A 21,387-nucleotide genomic window follows, 5' to 3' on the forward strand; every position below is an offset into this window, starting at 1 on the left:
AGACTGACACAGTCACGGTCGGAAGGAACATTGCCCTCGCCGGGAGCAGTGCCCCCTGTGGCCGGAGGGGGAACCCGCCACTCCCTCCTCTCCGGGAGCAGTGACCCCTGTGGCCGGAGGGGGCATCATCCCCACCTGGCTCTCCGGAAGCAGTGCCCCCTGTGGCCGGAGGGGGAACCGTCCACGCCCGCCTCTCCGGAAGCAGTGCCCCCTGTGGCCGGAGGGAGCACCGTCCTCTCCTGGCTCTCCGGGAGCGGAGACCCCTGTGGCTCCGCCCTGGCTGCTTCTATTGGCTTGAAATGTGGACGCCGTGTGAATGAGACACATGCGCAGTAGTTGGGACCGGGGTTGTCTTTTATTTTCTGTCAGAGTTCCTGTCCTTCAGTTGCTGGTGGATTTGGGGTTTTTGTTCGGTCGGATGTTGAGGAGGCCTTTGGCCTTGACTGTTTACTGGCAATGTGAATGAGCGCGGCGGGAACACGATGGCTGCCCCAAGGGCCGGAGAGCCCCCAGGTACTTTATTGTAGCGGGGGCAGAGAGGGTGAGGCCTGAGCCTGGGCCTGGAGGTGATCAGGTGTTCGCCGCCTCTGGCTAGGCCTCATTCGGCACCGTGTCCAGTGTGGCTGTGGGTGGTGATGGTGTCATGTAAAGGAACTTTTTGGTTCCGGTCGTTTAAAATCTTCCGAGCTTGTGTGCGAGGCGACTTAACAGTCTTTAATATGATCGAATTTGATGGATGAGCCTTAAATAACTGGATCCCAAAATGACGATTAATAACTTATTTCCTTAATTATCGGGAAATTGTTAATAATTCTAATGAGGTATTCATAAATCTCAATCCTCAGTGTGAGTAAACAGGAAAGGAATAGAAGGATGTACTGTTAAGGTGGGAGAAGGCTCGAAGACTATAAATATCACTGGACTGTTTAGATTGAGCCATCTTAATTTATTTTGCTGTGAATTCTTAGTTTCCTTTAAACAAGTTGAACCAAATAGCGTCACTGGGTAAAGATCGAATTGAGGATTTCCCACATTCGTGTGTGATGGAGGCGTGTGCTATTTGTCCGATCAAATGTATTTATAAGTTTGCCCCTTGCATGGTGTATGCAGTTGTTACTTCCAAAGTTTAGTTAATCCCTTCTGATCCATTGGAGTTCACATGAGTCGACCTTCAAATGGCAAGGGAGTGTCATGGGTGCAAGCAAAATAAAGTATGTTGTCTATTTACTAAATTCTGAATATGAATGCAGTATTACAGTTTTTGGATTCAGGTTATAAGCACAAACTTGTCAAGTGTTATTCTGTTAATATAATTTCTTGTAACAGTCACTTACTTGCATTTATGGTGAATATTGAATGTCCTGAAAAGTGTCTGTACCCTTCACCAAAAAAGGAGAATAAAAATTTGTGTAGAAATTAGTAAATTTAATCCAAAGAATCTGGAGGATACAGTTCCAAATCGGGATGACATGTGATTTGAAAGAGAATTTGCAGAAAATGTGTTTCCGTTTGCCTTTGTCTGCCTTTGTCCTCCTGACTGGTTGCTAGTTTGGAAGGTGTTGTTGAAGCAGTTTTGGTTATTTTCTGTGCATCCTGCAGCCAGTACTCACTGCTTCCACTAAGTAGCTAGTGGGCCACATAATGCCTAAATTGGTGAACAAGATGCTGATCAAGTTGGCCACTTGATCAGTTGCCTTGAGTGTTATTGGAGCTATGATCATCCATTACATCTGGTGGATTTACTGAATATTGAGCTGGAATGCTAGTAGATATCTTAGATCAGTGCTTCACAAGTTATATTGTGACATGATTTTGACACAATTTACCATGCCACTTGACCTCAACAAAATGAGACCTACATGTAGTAACATTTGGTATTTTACTGTTGAAGTTAACCTTTTTTAAAGGTAAATATAAGATAAAAGTATATATGAAGATCTGAGTTTGGTGCTAAATTATTTTGTGGAACAGTTGTTTTACTGAACCTAATGTGACAGACTGAGTCACAACATGCCACCTATCTGGATGTGAGTTTGCTCACTGAGCTGGAAGGTTAGTTTTTCAGACGTTTAGTCACCATTCTAGGTAACATCCAGTGAGTCTCTGACGAAGCCTTCGTCGGAGGCTCACTGATGATGTTGCCTAGAATGGTGACGAAATGTCTGAAAAACTAACCTTCCAGCTCAGTGAGCAAACTTACATCCAGAACCTCAACCTGAGCTACAAATCTTCTCAAAACTCGCATGCCACCGATCTATCAAAATCTAGCAGTTTTTAATACTTTTGGGGTTTAGTTGTGCAGTGACATTCAGGGTTGATCGATATCCAGCCTGATGTAGACAAGTGCCTTTCTCTCAAATGCTGTTTACAAAAGAAATCATCACCTTCAATGTGATCAGTACAATGCCAGTGAATTTGTAGAGTGAGTTAGAATCTTGTCAGAGAACTTGTGGAATTTTTTTTTTCTTTTTAAAAATTGTTTTGATGAAATTTCAGAAAACAGTTCTGTTTCAGATGTGCGCAAATCCAGTTCTTCAAAAAGATATCGGAGAAAGTCAAACTTTACATAAGTTTCCTCCATTCGGATGAGATGAAGTGCACCTTCAGGTGCCTGGGATAATTGCTCGTTACAGAAATGAGACGTTTGATTTCATTGTCAGGAAGAAACTTGGAAAATTGGGGGAGCGAGTCATAGTTCTCCCTCATCAGATTACTCTTACAAAATGCAGTTTGCTTCGTGAGCACTATGATTAACCATTGAAGAATTTTTGTGTTCATTTACAAAATTGCGTTTAATTCATTTAATTTCCCCACTTCCAAAAATCTTTTGAAGTTCCCTTTATCTTGACAACAGGTAACAGCATGCAGTATTCAGATCCCATGGCTTCACACAGGTGTACAAATAGACACTCGTGAAGTGAGTGCTGGATGAAGTTTGCAATTGGTGTGACCTGCAGTGCTTTGAATAGTTTTGTTCAGTTCTTTTGTTGCATTGTTCCTGTAAATCATGCAGCAAATCCAAATAGCTGATAGCAACTGTTTTCACTTGGGTATGCACATCTCTCTTATGGCCTGTCATAGCTAGAAAAGCATTAGCGCAATGTCCAACCATGCAATCTCATGTGAGTAGTTTTGTCCCATAATTCACTGAAAATTCAGTTTCATAGCCAATGTTCAAAGATAGAACAGTGGCTTCAAGAATACAGTTTGTCCATGTATAATGTGCAAAAGCTGATCTGTGTGCATCATCCCCCTCCGCTCACCTTAATTTGAGGCACTAAACAGTGTATGGATGCAGATGTTCCACGAGCACAGATTCCTGATCACTTGCAATTGCCTCAATCCAACACTTCGTGTGTTGTTTGAGAAAGGCACCGCTTTAAGTTTGTTTGCCATTGCTTCTGCCTCTCCTAACTTTATTTTACCCATTTTGATCGCAGCAGGCAAAATTGTTATTGGAGTCATTTAAAGCATCTTTGCTTTTGCAATCTTATCGTTCACATCAAAAGATGTTCTTTTGGTTCCTTTGGATGCAGCTAACACCCTCTTAAACTGCTTTTGTTCTTTCAAAAGCTTCTCTTTCCATGTATTCCAAAAGTCGCATGATAATTTATTAACCTACAGCATACGTGAAGTGAGAAAATTCTTGAAGTTGTCAGTACTTTGTAATCAACTAGCTCATGTTGTTATGCACCTAGAGCAGATGGGACTTGAACCTAGGTCTCTTCTCTCAGCGGTAGAGACACAATCAGTACCACAAGAGCTGTTCCTTGAAGTTGTATGGTACTCTGGTTATAAGGGTAATTATGATCAATATTTTGATGGTTTTGGTCAGATATTAGATTAGATGACACCTGCTTAGCCATATTACATAAAAACAAGAAAATTGGAAAAATAAAGATCTTGTTAAACTATCTTGTTAAACTGAGTTTTCAGGTAGGAATTATCTTGTGAGCGTTCATTTTACTTGTCTAAAACTACAGCTTAATACTGGATCCACGTGCACTTTATCTAAAAAAGCAGTGCATCAAATAGTGACTACTGTCTACTTTGCCCTATTGTGGAAAATGACTATTCAGTACTCTGTTTTCTGTCTTCTAGCAAATTTTGTCTCATGTTTCTTTAATCTTATTGCTTACTAGTGTGCAAATAAATCCTGTCTTATACTCAGATGTTGGCTGAAAGTCTTGTCTGCTTCTATTCTGAAAGCTTCTGAATGTGGGATCTTCCCAGTTATTCTCAGCATTATTAATGGTCATACTGTTCAGATTTTAAGAGGAAACTCAGACAATTTTTCAGCAGTTTGTATTAATCTCTTAATTGTTATGCATTTGTGTTTAACAGGTGGACTGGAGCTTAATCCAGATGCTGCAGATTTTATCCCTCGAGAAATGCAGGAAACAGAGAGAAAAAATAAACCAGAGGATTTCAGCAGGAACAATAACACAAATGTATCATCATCCAAGCAGCGGCCATTTCGTAGCTATCGCTCTGGTTTGACCCACAAAAGGGAGTATTCTCAGCAGTCAAGGAATCATTATAATGAAGACCCTGCCTCTGATTCCAGGGCAGGCAGTGAAGAGCACAGGACTAACCAGAATAAAGCAGGTATGCATAGTTTTCAAAATCAACGACGGCACCGTGTAAGAGAAGAGAAGTCTTGTTCTGGAGAAACACCACTTGCTAATGACTCACAGCAGGAAACCGTTGGAAATTTGTTTCAGGCAAGGTTATTTGAAAAAAATTCAGTAGAGGATATCACACAGAAAGACCCAGTGGAGGTAGGGGCAGAATGGGTGGAGCACAGAAAGATTCACAATTCGGACCAAGAAAATTGGAGAGCACCAGAAAGTCGGGCTGGAGCCAAACCAAAGAAAGTTAACCTGCACATGTATAAACACAATCGAGGAATGGTTAACCAAGGAAAATTTACCTTTGAGAAAGATGGTAGAACATTTGGAAAAAAGACTAACGTAACAATTGAAAACATGAGCCCACCAGAAGCTAACCAAATAGAACACACTTGTGAACCTTCTGTAATGGATAAAAATTATGAAAGGTGCAATGACCAGTCACAGAGAAAGTTTCTTAAAAATAGAAATAGCCAGAGAGAATTCACCTGGGGCAAAGTGTACTCTGACCATGAAGCATACAGAGTTTCGACTGCAGACAATGTTAGGACAGGCTCAAGTTTTGCCATGACTGCTTCAGTAGTCGATACCAAGACTAACTTCAATGAGGAGAGTGTGAATCCTAAATTACAGGATCGTTTGACCCACCGAACACAAACATGGAAAATGAGTGAGGTAGAAAGAAGAAGAAAACGACCAGAAGATCTACAAAAAAAATCCTTTGATCTGCAAAAGAAATCCTTTGATTCAGGAAGGAAGACGTTTTGGAAAAAACAGATGGAAGTTCACAAGAGCAAGGAGACTCACACAGGTGAGCTTCCCCAACTAATTCATTGATTTTAAAATTTCTTAAATACATTTTAACAAATTATTGAATAAACAAGTTTTGTATTGTGGACAAGTTCTTGAATTCTACAGTTGAAATGTTTAGGGATTGTTTAAATCTCTTCTTTCATCTTGTCTCAACACCTCCCCCTTTCCAAAAAGATTTATATAATGCAAACATTCATCTTTGGAATTGCTTCCAGTGTCATGGAGAAATGAGAATAATGCAGGTTGTCAAATCAAAAGTTGTTTCATTCGAGCAATGTGCATCTTTGTTTCTATTTTTATCAAAATGGACTTGAGAAACAGTGAAATTTTAAAATTTGACAAAACAAATCCTCACAATTTGCTAAATTATTTAGTCAATGTCAGCAGGCTGGAGCTTTCATCACCAGGATTGAGAGATTCTGAGCCATTTGTAGTTATAGTTAAGCATTTTACTGATCATTGATTGTAATTAACATGCAAAAATTTGCTGAAATGATTAGACGCAGATGTGGTTAATTTTGGTAGGAAGTATGAAAAGTAATAATTAAAGTTAAATTACAAATGTCTAAATATGTTGGAGCTGAGAACTGATTGGGTGCTTGTACATAAATCTGTGAAGGTTGGCGGAATGGAATACAACAGCAAGGAAGTTATGCTCAATCCTTTAAACACTAGCTATACCTAAACTGGAATTATACTCAGTGCTGGGCGCTACACTGTAGTTAGGATGTGACATGCTTAAGTGACAACTCAGAAGACGTTTACTGAAATAGTGAGGGACTTGAGCCAGGAGTAGCTGACAGCATTCTCTTTAGAAGGCAAAATGTTGAGGGTAATTGGAAGTCTTTCAAGTTACAGTGGATTTTGTTATAGTAAATTGGAATAAACTATTTTCAGAAGGAAGTCTGGTAATCAAGAGCTCTGATATAAAGCAATTGGCAAAATAACTAGAGGCGACAGCTTTTTAATTCTATTGTTCTGATCTGAAATGCAATACCTGAAAGGGGAGATGTAAGCAGATTTGATAGTGACTTAAAAAAGGAATTTGACAATACTTGAAAACAGCAATCTCTCTTTGTTTTGTAGTATGTGACCAGTGCTTCTAAGTGTAAGGCACTTTGAAATTATTTTGTATAGCTTCACTCGTATAGGATCTTGAAGTAGATGGTTTGTGCGTGGTTCCAAGTGTATGCCTCGTGACTTTCTCTGTACCACTCTGTGTGCTTAGCCATGTGTTGCCATTATTCAACTAATCAGACCATGTGCCCAGTTGATACTTTGTTGCAAGAAGAAAGTATGTAGGGAAGGCTCTGGTTAAAGCTTGGAGTCACAGCACTTTGATTTGACCATCTAAACTTTATCATCACTACGACCAATGGCAGCTTCAAGAGTCCAGACATGCATGTTAATTTGAACTTTCAAATGTGGCTGTCGGTGAGTCTAAATTCCTCAGATGGGTGCAGTGTAGAGATTGCCACACGTGACCGTTTCCTTTGTAATCAAGAATTGAAGAGAACCTCTACATAAGCATAGTGTGTTTAAAACCTTTTGGGGACAGAGCTGTCCCTTGTTGGATGAAGGGTAACTGATTTCAGTGGCATGCAGAGTTTTGTGTCCTTTCTTTTAAACCCCCTCAATGACCCTGTAAATCTAACTGTGTATTTGCGTGATTTCGGATTTCTCCATGTTAAAAGTTGTCATTTTAAGAAGTTTGTTTTTTAAAAAATGTTTAACTTCAATTTTTGACACATCCACCTTGGGAGATGATTGAATGCGCCCAAGGTGTATGTCACTCCTGTTTTGAATTTCATCTTTTGAGACTGTAGAGGCCAATTCATAAGGGCCAGTCGCCGCTTCTGGTAGTACAAGTGAGTGGCATTACCCTAATATCAACTGACTTTCTTTATCTGCCCAGAAAGTTATCCTTTCTGCTTTTTGTCATTTCTTTTGCCCATTGATGTTCCAACCTACCTGACTACTTCTTTCCTTTGTTTTATTTTCACTCTTACAACTGTCATATTTCATTTCACTGTTTAAAGTCTAAATTAAAGCCATAGGTGATCTTTTTTTAAAAAGACATCTTATTCTGTATACGGGCATACCTAGCACAGAAGTAGCAAAACTTGACCTTCTGTTGGGAAAGAAGGAGGGGTATTGACTGTACAGTTAGTGGGAGGGCACTTTGGGGGCCAGTGATCACAATTCTATTAGTTTTAAAATAGTTATGGTCAAGGATTGACCTGATCTAAAAGTTCAAGTTCTAAGTTGGAGGAAGGCCAGTTTTATTAAGGCTCTGGTCAAGAAGGAGGAGGCATATGTCAGGTTTAGACTGCAGGGATCAAGTGAATCCCTAGAGCAGTATAAGGGCATGAGAAGTATACTTAAGAGGGAAATCAGGAGGGCATAAAGGGGAAATTGAGATAGCATTGGCAAATTAGGGTTAAGGAGAATCCAATGAGATTCTACAATGTGTTGAGGGGAAAAAAGGTAACTAGGGAGAGAATAGGGTTCCTTTTAAAGATCAAGGTTGTCTGTGTGGAAGCACAGGAAATGGGTAAGATACTGAGTTTTTTATCAATATTTACTGTACAAGAGTATATAGAAGCAAGAGAACTTGGGGGAAATAAATAGTGATGTGCTCAAGTGTCCATATTACAGAAGAGGTGGTGCTGGATGTCTTAAAGCACATTTAGGTGGATAACTCCCTGGGACCTGATCAGATGTATTAGATGTTGGAAAGGAAGAGATTTCTGGGCCTCTTGCTCAAATAATTGTATCATCAATAACCACGGGTGAGGTGCAGGAAGACTGGAGGTTGGCTTACGTGATGCCATTACTTAAGAAAAGTGGCAAGGAAAAGCCAGGGAACTAAAGACTGCTGAGCCTGCCATTAGTGTTGTTGGAAGGGATTCTGCGGGCATGCGTTTGGAAAGGCAAGGACTGATTTAGGGAGAGTCAACATGGCTTTATATGTGGAAAATCTTGTCTTGCTAACTTGAAGGATTGACAAAGGCAGAATGGTAGACACTGTCTACGTGGACTTCAGCAAGTTGTTCGCCAAAGTTCCACACGGTAGACTGAATATTAAGGTTAGATCACACAGAATCCAGGACAAGCTAGCCAATTGAATACAAAATTGGCTTGAAGGTGGGAGACAAGGTAGTGGTGGAGGGTTGTTTTTCAGACTAGAGGTCTGACTAGTAGTTTGCCACTAGGATTGGAGCTGGGTCCACTTTTTTTTAGTCATTTCAATAAATGATTTGGATGTGAATATAGGAGGTATGGTTAGTAAGTCTAGTGTAGTGGTTAATAAAGGTTATCTCTGTGCAACGAGATGTTGATTCGATTGACCAATGGGCCAAGGAGTGGCAAATGGAATTTAATTTAGATAAATGTAAGCTGTTGCATTTTGGTAAGGCAAATCAAGGTAGGACTTTTACACTTAATGGTATGGCCCTGGGGAGTGTTGCCTGGATATGCAGGTGCATAGTTCTTTGAAAATATTGTCACAGGTAAACAGATTGGTGAAGGTGGCACTTTATATGCTTGCCTTCAATGGCCAGTGCTTAACGTATAGGAATTGGGATATCATGTTGTGGCTGTACAGGACGTTGGTTAGGCCACTTTTTGGAATACTGTGTTCAATTCTGGTCTCCCTGCTATCGGAAGGATGTTGTATATCTTTTCTGAACCCTTTCAAGTTTCACAAGTACGTTGTTGGGATTGGAAGATTTGAGCTATAGTGAGAGGCCGAATAGGCTGGGGCTTTTTTCCTTGGGACATTGGAGGCTGAGGGATGACCTTGTAGAGATTTGTAAAATCATGAGGTGTGTGGGTGGGGGGGAATAACTAAGGTATTTTTCCCCAGGGTAGGGGAAAACTAGAAGCTATAGATTTAAGTGGGGGGGGGGGGGGGAAGAGAGAGAGAGATTTAAAAGGGACCTTAGAGGCAACTTTTTCACGCAAAGCGTGATGCGCGCATGGAATGAGCTGCCTGAGGAAGTGGTGGTGGAGCCTGGTGCAGTTGCAACATTTAATGGCCTGTAGATGGAAACATGAACAGGAAGGATGCTGGCAAATGGGACTAGGTCAGATTGGGATGTCTGTTTTGGTGTGGATGATTTAGTCAGAAGGGTCTGTTGCCATGCTGTGAGTCTGACTCCATGAACCTAACTTTCCTACCTTTCCCCATAACCCTTCAATCCATTATCAAAATCTGTTGATTGATCTCCTTAAATTTAATCAGTACCCTAGCATCCACCACGCTGGAATTGTGAATTCGACAGATTCATGACCCTGTGAATGAAGTAATTCCTCCTTATCTGTTTTATATACCACCTTTTAGCTAAAACTATGACCTGTCATCTAAGATTGCCCTACTGGGGGAAATATTGTTCTATGTTTACTTCTGTAATTTGCTAAAAAAGATTGACATACTTCATTAATCTCCCCTCATTGTTCCAAACTCCTATAAATATAGAACTAAACTGCTCAATCTCTCAAAGCAAGTTTTACGCCTCAGGAATTAACCAGAATACCTTATTCGAACCAGTTCCAGTGCAATTACATCCTTCCTCAATTGGCTAAATCTACGCACAGTACTCCTGATGCAGTCTCAAAGCCTTGTACAGCTTCAATAACACCTCCATTCATTTAGCAATAGATGTAGAAATTCTATTTGCCCTTAGTAGTTGCTGTACCTGCATTCTAGCTTTGTGATTCATGCACAAGGACACCCAGATTCCTCTGCACCAAAGCAGTTTGAAGTTTCTTTCCATTTACTATTTTTTTCCAATCAAAATCGATAACCTCTGGATTATGCAAGTGGAACACTATCTGCCAACTTTTGGTCCACCCGCCTAGCCTTTGCACATCCATTTTTTATTTTCTGATTTCATTGCAACTTAGTTTCCCATCTATTTTAGTGTTATCTGCAAGTTTGGCTACAATACTATTCCTGTATCAAGTCACTAAACTTGGCTGAGCCCTGTGGTACCCTACTAGTTACAGCTTATTAACCAGGAAAGGACCCATTTGTTCCAATTCTGTTTTCAGTTGGTTAAACAATGCTCTATTCAAGCTAATACCTGATCTCTGACCCTATGATCTTGTGTATTAAGTTTTTTTTATGTGACATCATATGAAATGCTTTCTGGAAGTCGAGATGTACAACAAACTTGTTGTACACCACCTGTGGGTCCAGGAGGTGTGCCAGTTGATTTGAGGTCCACAATCAATGTAAAAACACACACTCATCAAAATGTAACGTAGGGGTATATATATCAGTGTTAAACTTTATTTACAGCTTAAATCAGTTAAAGAAGCTCAACTTTGCCTTAAGTAAAACTTACCAGTAGAGACCCTCCTCGCTCACACCCTTAACAGCTTCTTCCCTGCTGTTACCAGACATCTGAAGGACCTCTAATATTGATATGATCTTTCTCTGCACCTTCTTGGCAGCTGTAACATTGTATCTATAGATACAATAAGTGTGGAGCTGGATGAACACAGCAGGCCAAGCAGCATCTTAGGAGCACAAAAGCTGACGTTTCGGGCCCAAGGGTCTAGGCCTGAAACGTCAGCTTTTGTGCTCCTGAGATGCTGCTTGGCCTGCTGTGTTCATCCAGCTCCACGCTTTGTTATCTTGGATTCTCCAGCATCTGCAGTTCCCATTATCTCTGATACATTGTATCCTGAGTTCTGTTCTGTTACCCTGATGTGCTTGTACTGTACAATCTGCCTGTAAAACATGTAGAATAGCACTTTTCAATGCACCTTGGTCCATATGACAGTAATAAATCAAATCAAACTGACGACTCACGCATTGAAAAGATCCTGATAATATAGTAAAATTCTTGTATTTCAGGTATATAATTTCTCCTGGTTATTGCGTGCTACTTCATAAAGTGCCAGTAACACTTAGTTTTCTCTTCTACATTTAGAGGACTTCAGTTATCCACTTTGTTTGTTACACCTTCAAAGAACTCCAGCAAATTAGTCAAACGTGTTTTACCCTTCCTGCAACCATGATGACTATGTTTTGACTTTCCAAATTTCCTTTATTACTTCCTTCATAATTGATTCCAACAATCTCCCAACTGCGCCAGTGACACAAACTGGTTTGTATTTTCCTACTTTGTGCCTCCCTCCTTTTTAGGCATTTTGTTAGCATTTTTTTTTCCAATCCACTAGAACCTTTCCAGAATAAAGGGAATTTTGGAATATATGACCAATACATCCAACAACATTGCTGCCATTTCCTTTTGGACCCTCAGATGGAGGTCATCAGGACCTAGGATTTGTCTGCCTTAATCTTATTAGCTTGCCCAATACTTTATCCCTAGTGATGGTGATTGTTTTAAGTTTCTTCTCTTGTCAAAATAACCTCTACATTACCCATTACATGTGGGAATGGTTACAGTGTTGTCCACTGTGAAAACTGAGGCAACATTCTGATTTAACATTTCTGTCAAGGATGTGCTCAATCAGAAGCTTCTGGTTTCACTGAATGGTCTTCCCATCTCTGCAAGTATTTAGCTGCATAAAAGAAAGTGCTATTTAATTGCTGCCATTTCACCCAATTCTGTGAGCAAGTAGATGGCCAATTTGACACCAATCTATAGCTTGTAAAAAGTGCGGTGGTGGAAATGTAAGGTGCAGCTCCGCCACGTACCTTCCTGCACCATTCTGTCAACCTTTCCATCATCCAGCTTGTTTCCAAAAGCCTGCTGAGCACGTGCTTAAGAGTCAACCATGTACTGTATAATTAGTCATATAGACACACCAAACTGTAGAACTGGTAAATATTCTTTTCTAAAAGAAATTAGTAAACAAGATGAATTTTAAAACAACCTGTGACTTCTATGATCAGAGATAATGGGAACTGCAGATGCTGGAGAATCCGAGATAACAAAGTGTGAAGCTGGATGAACACAGCAGGCCAAACAGCATCTTAGGAGCACAAAAGCCCTCTCTGATGAAGGGTCTAGGCCTGAAAGGACAGCTTTCGTGCTCCTAAGATGCTGCTTGGCTTGCTGTGTTCATCCAGCTTCACATTTTGTTATCTGTGACTTCTATAGCTACTTTATCTGGTGTCAACCACAATTCACCCTATTCTGTAGAAATAAATTTTTCAACTTGCATGCTTGCCTCTGAATTCACAGGCCTGGCTTGCTCCGCTACTGCCATGCCTTGCCAAATTTTATACTTGTAGAGAAACTTGCCACATAAAAACGTTACAGATTAGTAATTTTATAATCCTAGAAGCAATTAAATGTGCTGAATTGGAATATCTCAAGGATGTTTTGGAATTGCTTTAAAATGTATTCCATTCTTAAGATGAGAAGATGCCAATGGCAGCACTCATATCAATCATACCCTTTTCTGTTGTTTAGCAGGTACTGTGTTGCACTGTAATTTTCTAACATACTCACATTGTTCAATCCAGCAAAAGCTGAGCTCTGTTTTCTTGTCCAATCCCTAATGACAGAATTTACTCAGCAGTTTGAGGGGGAGAACCTGGAATCAGATGTAACGATATTACAATTGAATAAAGGTAACTACAGAGGCATGAGGGAGGAGCTGACCAGAATTGATTAGGAGAGAGGCCTAATAGGGAAGATGGTGGAACAGCAATGGCAGGAGTTTCTGGGAGTAATTCAGGTGACAGCAAAAATATTTGCTGAACAAAAAGAAGCATAGTTGGAGGGAGGACAAGGCAACCATGGCTGACAAGGGAAGTCGGAGCAAGAGAGAAATTATGTAATGCGGTGAAGGGCTTTGTGCAGCCTATAAAGACCAGCAGAGGATAACTTGAAGGAGAAGATTAAATATGAGGGTAAGCTAGTCAGTAATATAAAAGAAGATTGCAAGAGTTTCTTTAGATATATAAAGAGTGAAAGAGGCAAAAGTGGACATTGGGCCACTGGAGAATTAGGCTGGAAAGATAGTAGTGGGGAGCAAGGAGATGGCTGAGGAACTCAGTAATTACTTTGCGTTAGTCTTCATTGTGGAAGACAAGAGTAATATCCAAAACATTTGAGAGCTGTGTATGATGGCCATTACCAAGGAGAAGGTGTGAGGGAAAAACTGAATGGCCTGATGGTGGAGAAATCACTAAGACCAGATGGATTACACCCTAGAGTCCTTAAGGAGATAGCTGAAGAGATACTGAAGGTGTTAAAGGTGATCCTTCAGGAATCACTGGAGTCAAGGAGGGTCCCAGAGTAGTGGAAAATCGCTAAGAAGGAGTAAGACAAAAGAAGGGGAATTACAGACCAACTAGCTTGACCTTGGCCACTGGTAAGAGTATGGATCCCTTTGTGAAGGATGAGATTTCTGAATACTTGGAAATGTATGGTAAAATAGGATGAAGTCAGCATACTGTCAAAGGGAGGTCATGCCTGACAAATCTGTTAGAATTTTTTGATCCCAGGAATGAAAGGCATAACATTAGAGGAATATTTGAGGACTCTGAGTATATTTGATGGAGTTTAGAAGGATGAGGGGGATCTAATTTAAACTTAGAATACTAGATGCAGTGAATGCTGGGAGTATGTTTCCATTAGCAGGAGACGAGGACCCGCAGTCACAGCCTTGGTAAAAGGATGACCCTTTAGAACGGAGATGAGAAACTTCTTCAGCCAGAGAGTGATGAATCAGTGGAATTCATTGCCTCAGAAGGCTGTGGGCACCCGTCAATGAGTATAATTAAGACAAAGATAGGTTCTTGATAGTTGGCGGGCAGGGGGATCAAAGATTGGTGGAGAAAGCAGGAGTATGGAGTTGAGAAGCTTATCAGCCATGATTGAATAGTGGAGCAGACTCCATGGGCTGAATGGCTGTGTTCGTATAATACTCACCATTCTTTGTTTCAGCAACCTGACATATTGTTTGGTCTAACTAGCTATCCCTTTTTTGTTTGTTAGGATCTCTGATCGAACAACTTACATCTGAGAAATATGAGTGTATGGTTTGCTGTGAGGTGATCCGTGTGATGGTACCTGTCTGGAGCTGTCAAAGCTGTTATCATGTGTTCCACTTGAATTGCATTAAGAAATGGGCAAGATCACCAGCTTCTCAAGCTGAAGGTGAGTTTTACAACAGACCACTGCCTTGAAACATTAACTGTTTCTCACTCCACAGAATATCCGAATGGCTGGCTGAGTACTTCATGTTTTTGTTTCTTTAATTGTTTACAGCATTTGTGTTTTGCTCTCTATTTATAGACTATGTTGCAGAGAGTTCATCACTTTCCCCATTAGGGTTAATTGACATTAGTTCTCATACAGACCATATTGTAGTGTGAGAAACTCGGCTGTGGCTTTTGTAAATGGCAAAATGCATCTCGTGCACATCTGCCTGTAGTGCAGGTTGCACCTGTATGTGGCACTGTGGATGTCCATGTTCAATTTAAATATGTTCTCAAGATTTTTGAGACTCAAATGCAATCCTTTGCCCCAAAGTTTAAGCCATGCTAAGTATTCTTAGATCATGACTGCTATAACTCTGCACATAAACATGATGTATTCTTGAAAATTGCAGCTTTAAAGTACATTTTAAGACTTTAGGGAGATCACATTTTCCCATTAAAGCCATTGCAAGTTTAGATTCCGTGTAACACTCCTTATCAATATAAAAACATTGCTGAAATACTTTGAATTCTTACAATAAATGAAATATCTATTCAATTAATTTAAAAGTGTGAAAGAAATACAGCATGATAACTTGCTACTTTCCTCTTGCTTGCTGTTGATCCTGCTCCTCTCTCATTCTGCTGTCTGTCCCTCCTGGTTCCTCTTCCTCTTGCTGATGATCAGGACCGTGACGTCTGCTACTCCCTGACCAACTGTCTTGCTGATCCACTGACTTATGGCTTCTCTCACTCCTGATCCTCTGACTAGCAGTTTGTTCTGCTCCCTGATCCACCCCAGGCAAAACCCCTCCTTCTTAACTCGATTTGGTTTTGCACATCAAAGCTGCTGCTTCTACATCTCACTACACATTTCCGAGTCTTGAGAGCTCAGAAGAGAGCAGTCGTGAGTGGCCAAGTCAGGGAGAAGCAGGCTTGGCAAGATGGAGTTGGCAACTCGAAATGGAGAAGCCTCTAGTTGGAAGAATGATATAAGGTTAAATTAGGGAGTGGGCAGGGTGAGCAGCAGTCGAGTAGTTCAGGGAATGAAACCTTAAAACTGGAGAGTCGTCAATAACAAGAAAGTTGAAGGAGCAGGAGAGGTCACAATGTGTGGGATAGAAGCAAATAGGTTTCGGAAGCAGTAGAGGCCACAAGGCAGAGGAGAGTTGACTAGAAGAAAGTGTCAGAAGAAATGGAGGTTAATTTTAGTCTGAATAATCGAAGGCAATAAATGTATCTTTCATATACTGAACATCCATGTCACTCCCCGCACAAACACATTTAGTTCCCATAGCAACCTCAGCCAGATTTTAACAACTTGGATAGTGTCACAGTCAGAAGTCCAATCCAATTAACTGTCTTTCCATAAAGTTTCCTTGTTTCACTTTTGAATATAAAGGATCTTGGTTCTTTATATAGTCATTAACCTGAACTTAAAATAAGAAAGGCGATGAGAATTCCAACAATAAATGATCATCTGAGTGAAGAAATTTCTCATTTCTATCTTAAATGGAGGATCCTTTGTTTTGAAACACTTCTTTGATCCCAGTTGATGTTATTACCGGATGAGTCCGATCCCAGACAGAAACCTGGCTTAATAGATCATACCTCAATTGTGGTTTTAACAAAGTGGCTTTTTACTGAAATATAAGCATGCAATACTGCTGTTTCTGTTTTAATGACAAATCGCAAGTTGATGAACAATAATGAAGATAAAATAGAATAACCAAACCATCTACTTAAAAGATCTAAGAATTTGTATTATAAAACACAGAAGTGTAATGCCAAAGCACTCCTTCATAAATTAGAAAAATCACTACTTTTATCTAGCACGTAAAGTACATCCCTGGTACAGTACCCAAAATATCACTCATACAGTACTCAAACTAGAGACCCTTCTTCTAACATCTTGGTAGGTGCAAGCCGCTTAGGGCTTCAGTGTTTAGACTGGAAATGCAGGTAGCTTAATCCTGGACTCGTCATATTACGATCATAGTTATACTTGCCTTTTCTCTTCAAGGATTTCGAAGGACTAGCTGAAACGCAAAGTAAAACTGAAACTAACGCTATTCCTCTTGAAGCTATGAGTGGTTCCCTTTAGTACTTTCCAAAACAAAAAGTTCCGCATGTCTTTGACAAACCTTGAGACCCATGAGTTACCATGCTGTGTCACAAAACAGTCTAAGACAAACACATGATCCATTGGTGGTGAAGACAGACATATTCAATAGAAAACCAGGCCTCAAAAACTGTTTTACCTTAAACCGCTTTTGCTACAGAAATGCTTAGTTATTTATTGACTGCACGTGCACAAAACCCATAGGTTACTAACTCAAAAATCAGAGTAATGGTGTTAAGTATGTGTATCTGTAACAAAATATAAATCCCACAGTGTCCCCTAGTATTAGATTCCCCAATAAAAAGAAGCATCCTCTTGTTTACCCAATCAAACTGCCTCAGACTCCAGGTATGTATCTGTGAGATCACGTGTTCTTGTCCAGGCTCAACCTTGCAACACAGCCAGTACTATTCTAGTTTCTTTTATCTTACCCAAGCGGAAAGCCTCAAATTTTCGCTTTGTACTCTAATTTAACCTAGCTATAATCCCTTTGCAGATGATTTGCATCCTCTTCATAACCTGCATACCTTTTGTATTATCAACAAATTGGGCTACAGTATGTTTGGTTTCTTCATCCAAGTCAGTCACAAATTGTAAATAGTTGAGCCTGCAGGTACAAGCATGCAGGTACAGCAGGCAGTGAAGAAAGCTAATGGCATGCTGGCCTTCATAACAAGAGGAATTGAGTACAGGAGCAAAGAGGCCCTTCTGCAACTGTACAGGGCCCTGGTGAGACCGCACCTGGAGTATTGTGTGCAGTTTTGGTCACCAAATTTGAGGAAGGACGTTCTGGCTATTGAGGGAGTGCAGAGTAGGTTCACGAGGTCAATTCCCGGAATGGCGGGACTATCATATGTTGAAAGATTGGAGCAACTGGGCTTGTATACACTTGATTTTAGGAGGATGAGAGGGGATCTGATTGAGACATATAAGATTATTAAGGGATTGGACACTCTGGAGGCAGGAAGTATGTTTCCGTTGATGGGAGAGTCCAGAACCAGAGGACACAGTTTAAAAATAAGAGGTAGGCCATTTTAGAATAGAGTTGAGGAGAAACTTCTTCACCCGGAGAGTGGTGGATATATAGAATGCTCTGCCCCAGAAGGCAGTGGAGGCCAAGTCTCTGGATAGTTTCAAGAAAGATAGATAGAGCTTTTAAAGATAATGGAATCAAGGGTTATGGGGATAAGGCAGGAACAAGATACTGATTGTGGATGATCATAATGAATGGTGCTGCTGGCTCGAAGGGCCGAATGGCCTACTCCTGCACCTGCACCTGTTGTCTATTATCTATTGTCTATTGTCACTCGTAATGATACCGATAACCTTTGCTAGGTACAGTTTGCCAACCTGAAAATAAACCCTATAACCTCATCCCCATTCTCCCTTCCCTGATTGTTGATTAAGCCTTTACTGCCCCAACACCTTGAGCTGTTATTTTGTGTGGTAACGATGGGAGACGTCTTTCACTGTATTTTTGAAATCCAAATATGCTACATCTAATAGTTTCCTTTAATCACCCTGATTGTTGCATCCCTCAGAATTCCAGTTTATCAAAAAATACTTCCTTTGTATACAGTCAAACTGAGCCAACGTGATTTTGTTCTAACTTTCTAAATGTGTTGCTGCTGCTGCTGCTTCCTTAATTGAATCTCTACAGTTTCCCAATTATGAATGTTAGGATAATTGCCCTATAGTTTCCAGTTTTCTGTCTGCATCTTTTCTTGAATAGAAATGCTACATTTGTCCTAATCTGCTTAACCTTTTTCAGACTTGAGGGAATTTTGGAAGATTGACGAAATTCTGGATGTGAGTTTGCTCGCTGAGCTATTTATCTGATTGACTGACTAAATTATCCAATATCTCTGCAGCCACTTCCTTTACAATCTGAAATTGCAAGCCGTCAAGTCCCTGAGACTTGTCAAGCTTCTAGCCTTCTCTAGAAACATTTTGCACTGATAACTGAGATTACTTTAGGTTTCTTGCATCTTTTGCTCCTTGATTTTTTTCTCATTTTCTTGAAATTGTTTTGATCTTCTGTTATGAAGAAATAGAAAATGCTTGTTTTAAAATCTCTGAATTTTTCTTGTTTTCCCCATATTTCTCAGATCATTCTTTTAAGAGGTTAATGTTTGTTAGAAATAACACTGGAGGAACGCAGCAGGCCAAGCAGCATCAGAGGAGCAAAAAGGTTGACGTTTCAGGTTGGGACCCTTCTTAGAAAATGAAGAATGCAATATATAATTCTGAAGAAAGGTCCTGACTGAAACATCAACCTTCCTGCTCCTCTGCTGCCTGCCCTGCTGTGTTTCTCCAGCTACACCCTGTAATCCCTGACTCCAGCATCTGCAGTTCTGACTACCTCTGCTTCCTAGAAATCGTCTCCTCTTCTTTTTTGTATGTTTACAGAAATTCTTACCATGTATTTTAATATTTTTTTGCTACTTTGTTTTCATTTTCTAGTTTCTCTCAGCTGGTTATTGCTTAGCTGGCTTCGAAAGTATCCCACATTCTGACCTGACATTAATCTGTGCAGCATCAGATATCACTTCTTTCAGTTTGGTACTGTCTTTAACTTCCTTAGTTGGGCACAAATGATATATCTTCATATGAAGTGTTTTTTCAATGAAATGTGTCATAGTGGAGAACTATGCACTATTTCCTCACATGTCCGCTGCTGTTCATCAACTCTTATCTATTTTCAGATTTCCTGTAACCAACTCTTTTTAATTACATTTCTATAATTGCCTTATTTAAGATTAAGACATTACTATGCAGGTTTCTCCCCTCACTGAATTATCATAATATGATGAATTTCATATTCATTCTTAGAGAATCCTTTACTATGGGACCATTAATTTATCCAGTCTCGACACACACATTACTAAACCTGTTCCTTGCTTAATTCAGGGTATATATTTATTCCAAACAACTATATCAAATAATTAGGAATTTATCTTCCAGGGTTCTTTTACCAGTTTAATTTGTTTAATCAATATGCAGGGTACACATGCCTACAATATTGCAGTGTCTCTTTTTTTAAGTTACCTCTGTTTCTTGTTTTTAAACTCTGTCCTATATCAGGCACCACTGATTTGGTACCTCTGAACAATGCCTGACATGAAGATAAGCCTTGATATGGTTAAATAATTTTATTGCATTAATCTCTACTTCCAGATAGCGGCCAACTGATGCTTTAGACCCAAGTTTAAACCTTGAACACTAAATATGTTGTGATTACTTGTTCTAAAACAAACCTCAAATGACTACTTGATGTGTTGTGGGACAGCGACTCTAACTCTAACTTGACCTCAACAGGATAATCACCTATTTGCACCATTTTCTCTGGTGTTTTAGTTGATACTGTGGAAGTTGGTCAAGTGATACCCTGAAAGAATTCCATCTGTTTAAACAAGTCACGAAAGGTAAAGCCATACAAGGCACTGTATAAAGAATGAATTAAAAAAAAGAGCTTTTTGCAAATTGCATGCAGTCAGTCAGGGTAAGAAACTTGTGGAGGAATAGTTTAGCTATTATCAAATGGCAAATTTTTTATCCTCTTAACATGAAAAAGCGTATTGAAAGATTATGGAAATAACCTCTGTTCTGAATGTTGTGCTGAACAAAGCATTTGTGTTCATTTTGCATGCTAGATGGAAATGGTGGTTGGAGATGTCCTGCTTGTCAGAATGTTTCTGTACGAGTCCCCAATTCTTACATCTGCTTTTGTGGTAAGTAGAAAAGTTCTGTAAAATTACCTGAAAGTATTCAAAACCAATGCTGTTGGAGAATGCTGCTATTTGAGTGTCTTGAGTGTATGTAATGAGCAATGTTTGAAACTCATTTATCCTTTTAGTATTATGCTCATTTTGAGATGTATAAAGTAGATCTGGAATACAAATCACATACCCAGTTTTAATGTTTGATTTTTACATATACTTCGAATAATGCCACCTCTTGGTGGTTCATTTGTCTCTGCTGCTTTGCAACTTGTGATAATTCTTAATATAGTAGTCAGTTTTTCATCTTAGAAGAAAGGGCTGCCAAGCTATTAGCAACACAGATGCGACACCCACTACCCTGCACCCTCTCACATGACTGGGTGAGTAATTCAGAAGCCCTCTAATGCTCAGCACACATTGGTACAAATCCCATCACAACAGCTGGTGGAATTTCAATACAATTAATTTTTTTATTAAATCTGGAATTGAACTCTAGTTTTAGAAATGGTGATAATTAAACTTTTGTTTTTAAGTGTATCTGGTTCACAATCGTCATTGAGATGAGGAAATCCCCTTGTGACTGCAGACCCGGAGTAATGTATCCGGACTGCTAACTGCCCTCTGACATGACAATGCAAGACCCTCAACAGTTAGGGGTTTTCCTGTAGCCTTTCCTATGATAGCCATGTCACATTCTCTTTAAAAAGAGTGAAGAGAAGTTGCTCCTTTTATTTCACTCGGCGCTCATGTAATCTTTCCTGACTTTTGAAACCGCAGTCTCCTTTCTTGGTCACTTGCTAATGCATCCTTCTGATGCTGATTTTGATTCTCGGACTAGTGCTTTCACTGCAAATTTTATACCTGTGTTCTGTGATTTGTTCTCTACTTTGTCAATTTACTATTATACGTCCAGATCATTTCTGCAGATGGATGTTGATTGAGAGGAAGCTGTAATGTTTTTCATTTTGG

The 21,387-nt window shown here is 39.9% G+C and overlaps 1 protein-coding gene across 4 annotated transcripts in view; it reads left to right on the plus strand.

Annotated features, from left to right (window-relative positions):
• The first annotated feature begins 312 nt into the window (after nt 1-312).
• Nucleotides 313-21,387, plus strand: part of nfx1 (nuclear transcription factor, X-box binding 1) — a 79,872-nt gene continuing 58,797 nt past the window's right edge. For 2 of the 4 annotated variants that reach the window (XM_048551652.2, XM_048551660.2), the window contains exons 1-4: nt 313-513; nt 4,345-5,442; nt 14,372-14,533; nt 20,350-20,427. In XM_048551652.2, coding sequence (XP_048407609.1) covers nt 483-513; nt 4,345-5,442; nt 14,372-14,533; nt 20,350-20,427 — 1,369 coding nt within the window. In that variant the 5' untranslated portion in view covers nt 313-482. The remainder of the gene's footprint in view (nt 514-4,344; nt 5,443-14,371; nt 14,534-20,349; nt 20,428-21,387) is intronic. The other 2 variants (XM_048551670.2, XM_048551674.2) reach the window with 1 other exon arrangement.

The sequence above is a fragment of the Stegostoma tigrinum genome, chromosome 2 (genome assembly GCF_030684315.1).
Source record: "Stegostoma tigrinum isolate sSteTig4 chromosome 2, sSteTig4.hap1, whole genome shotgun sequence".
NCBI classification, from domain to species: domain Eukaryota; kingdom Metazoa; phylum Chordata; class Chondrichthyes; order Orectolobiformes; family Stegostomatidae; genus Stegostoma; species Stegostoma tigrinum.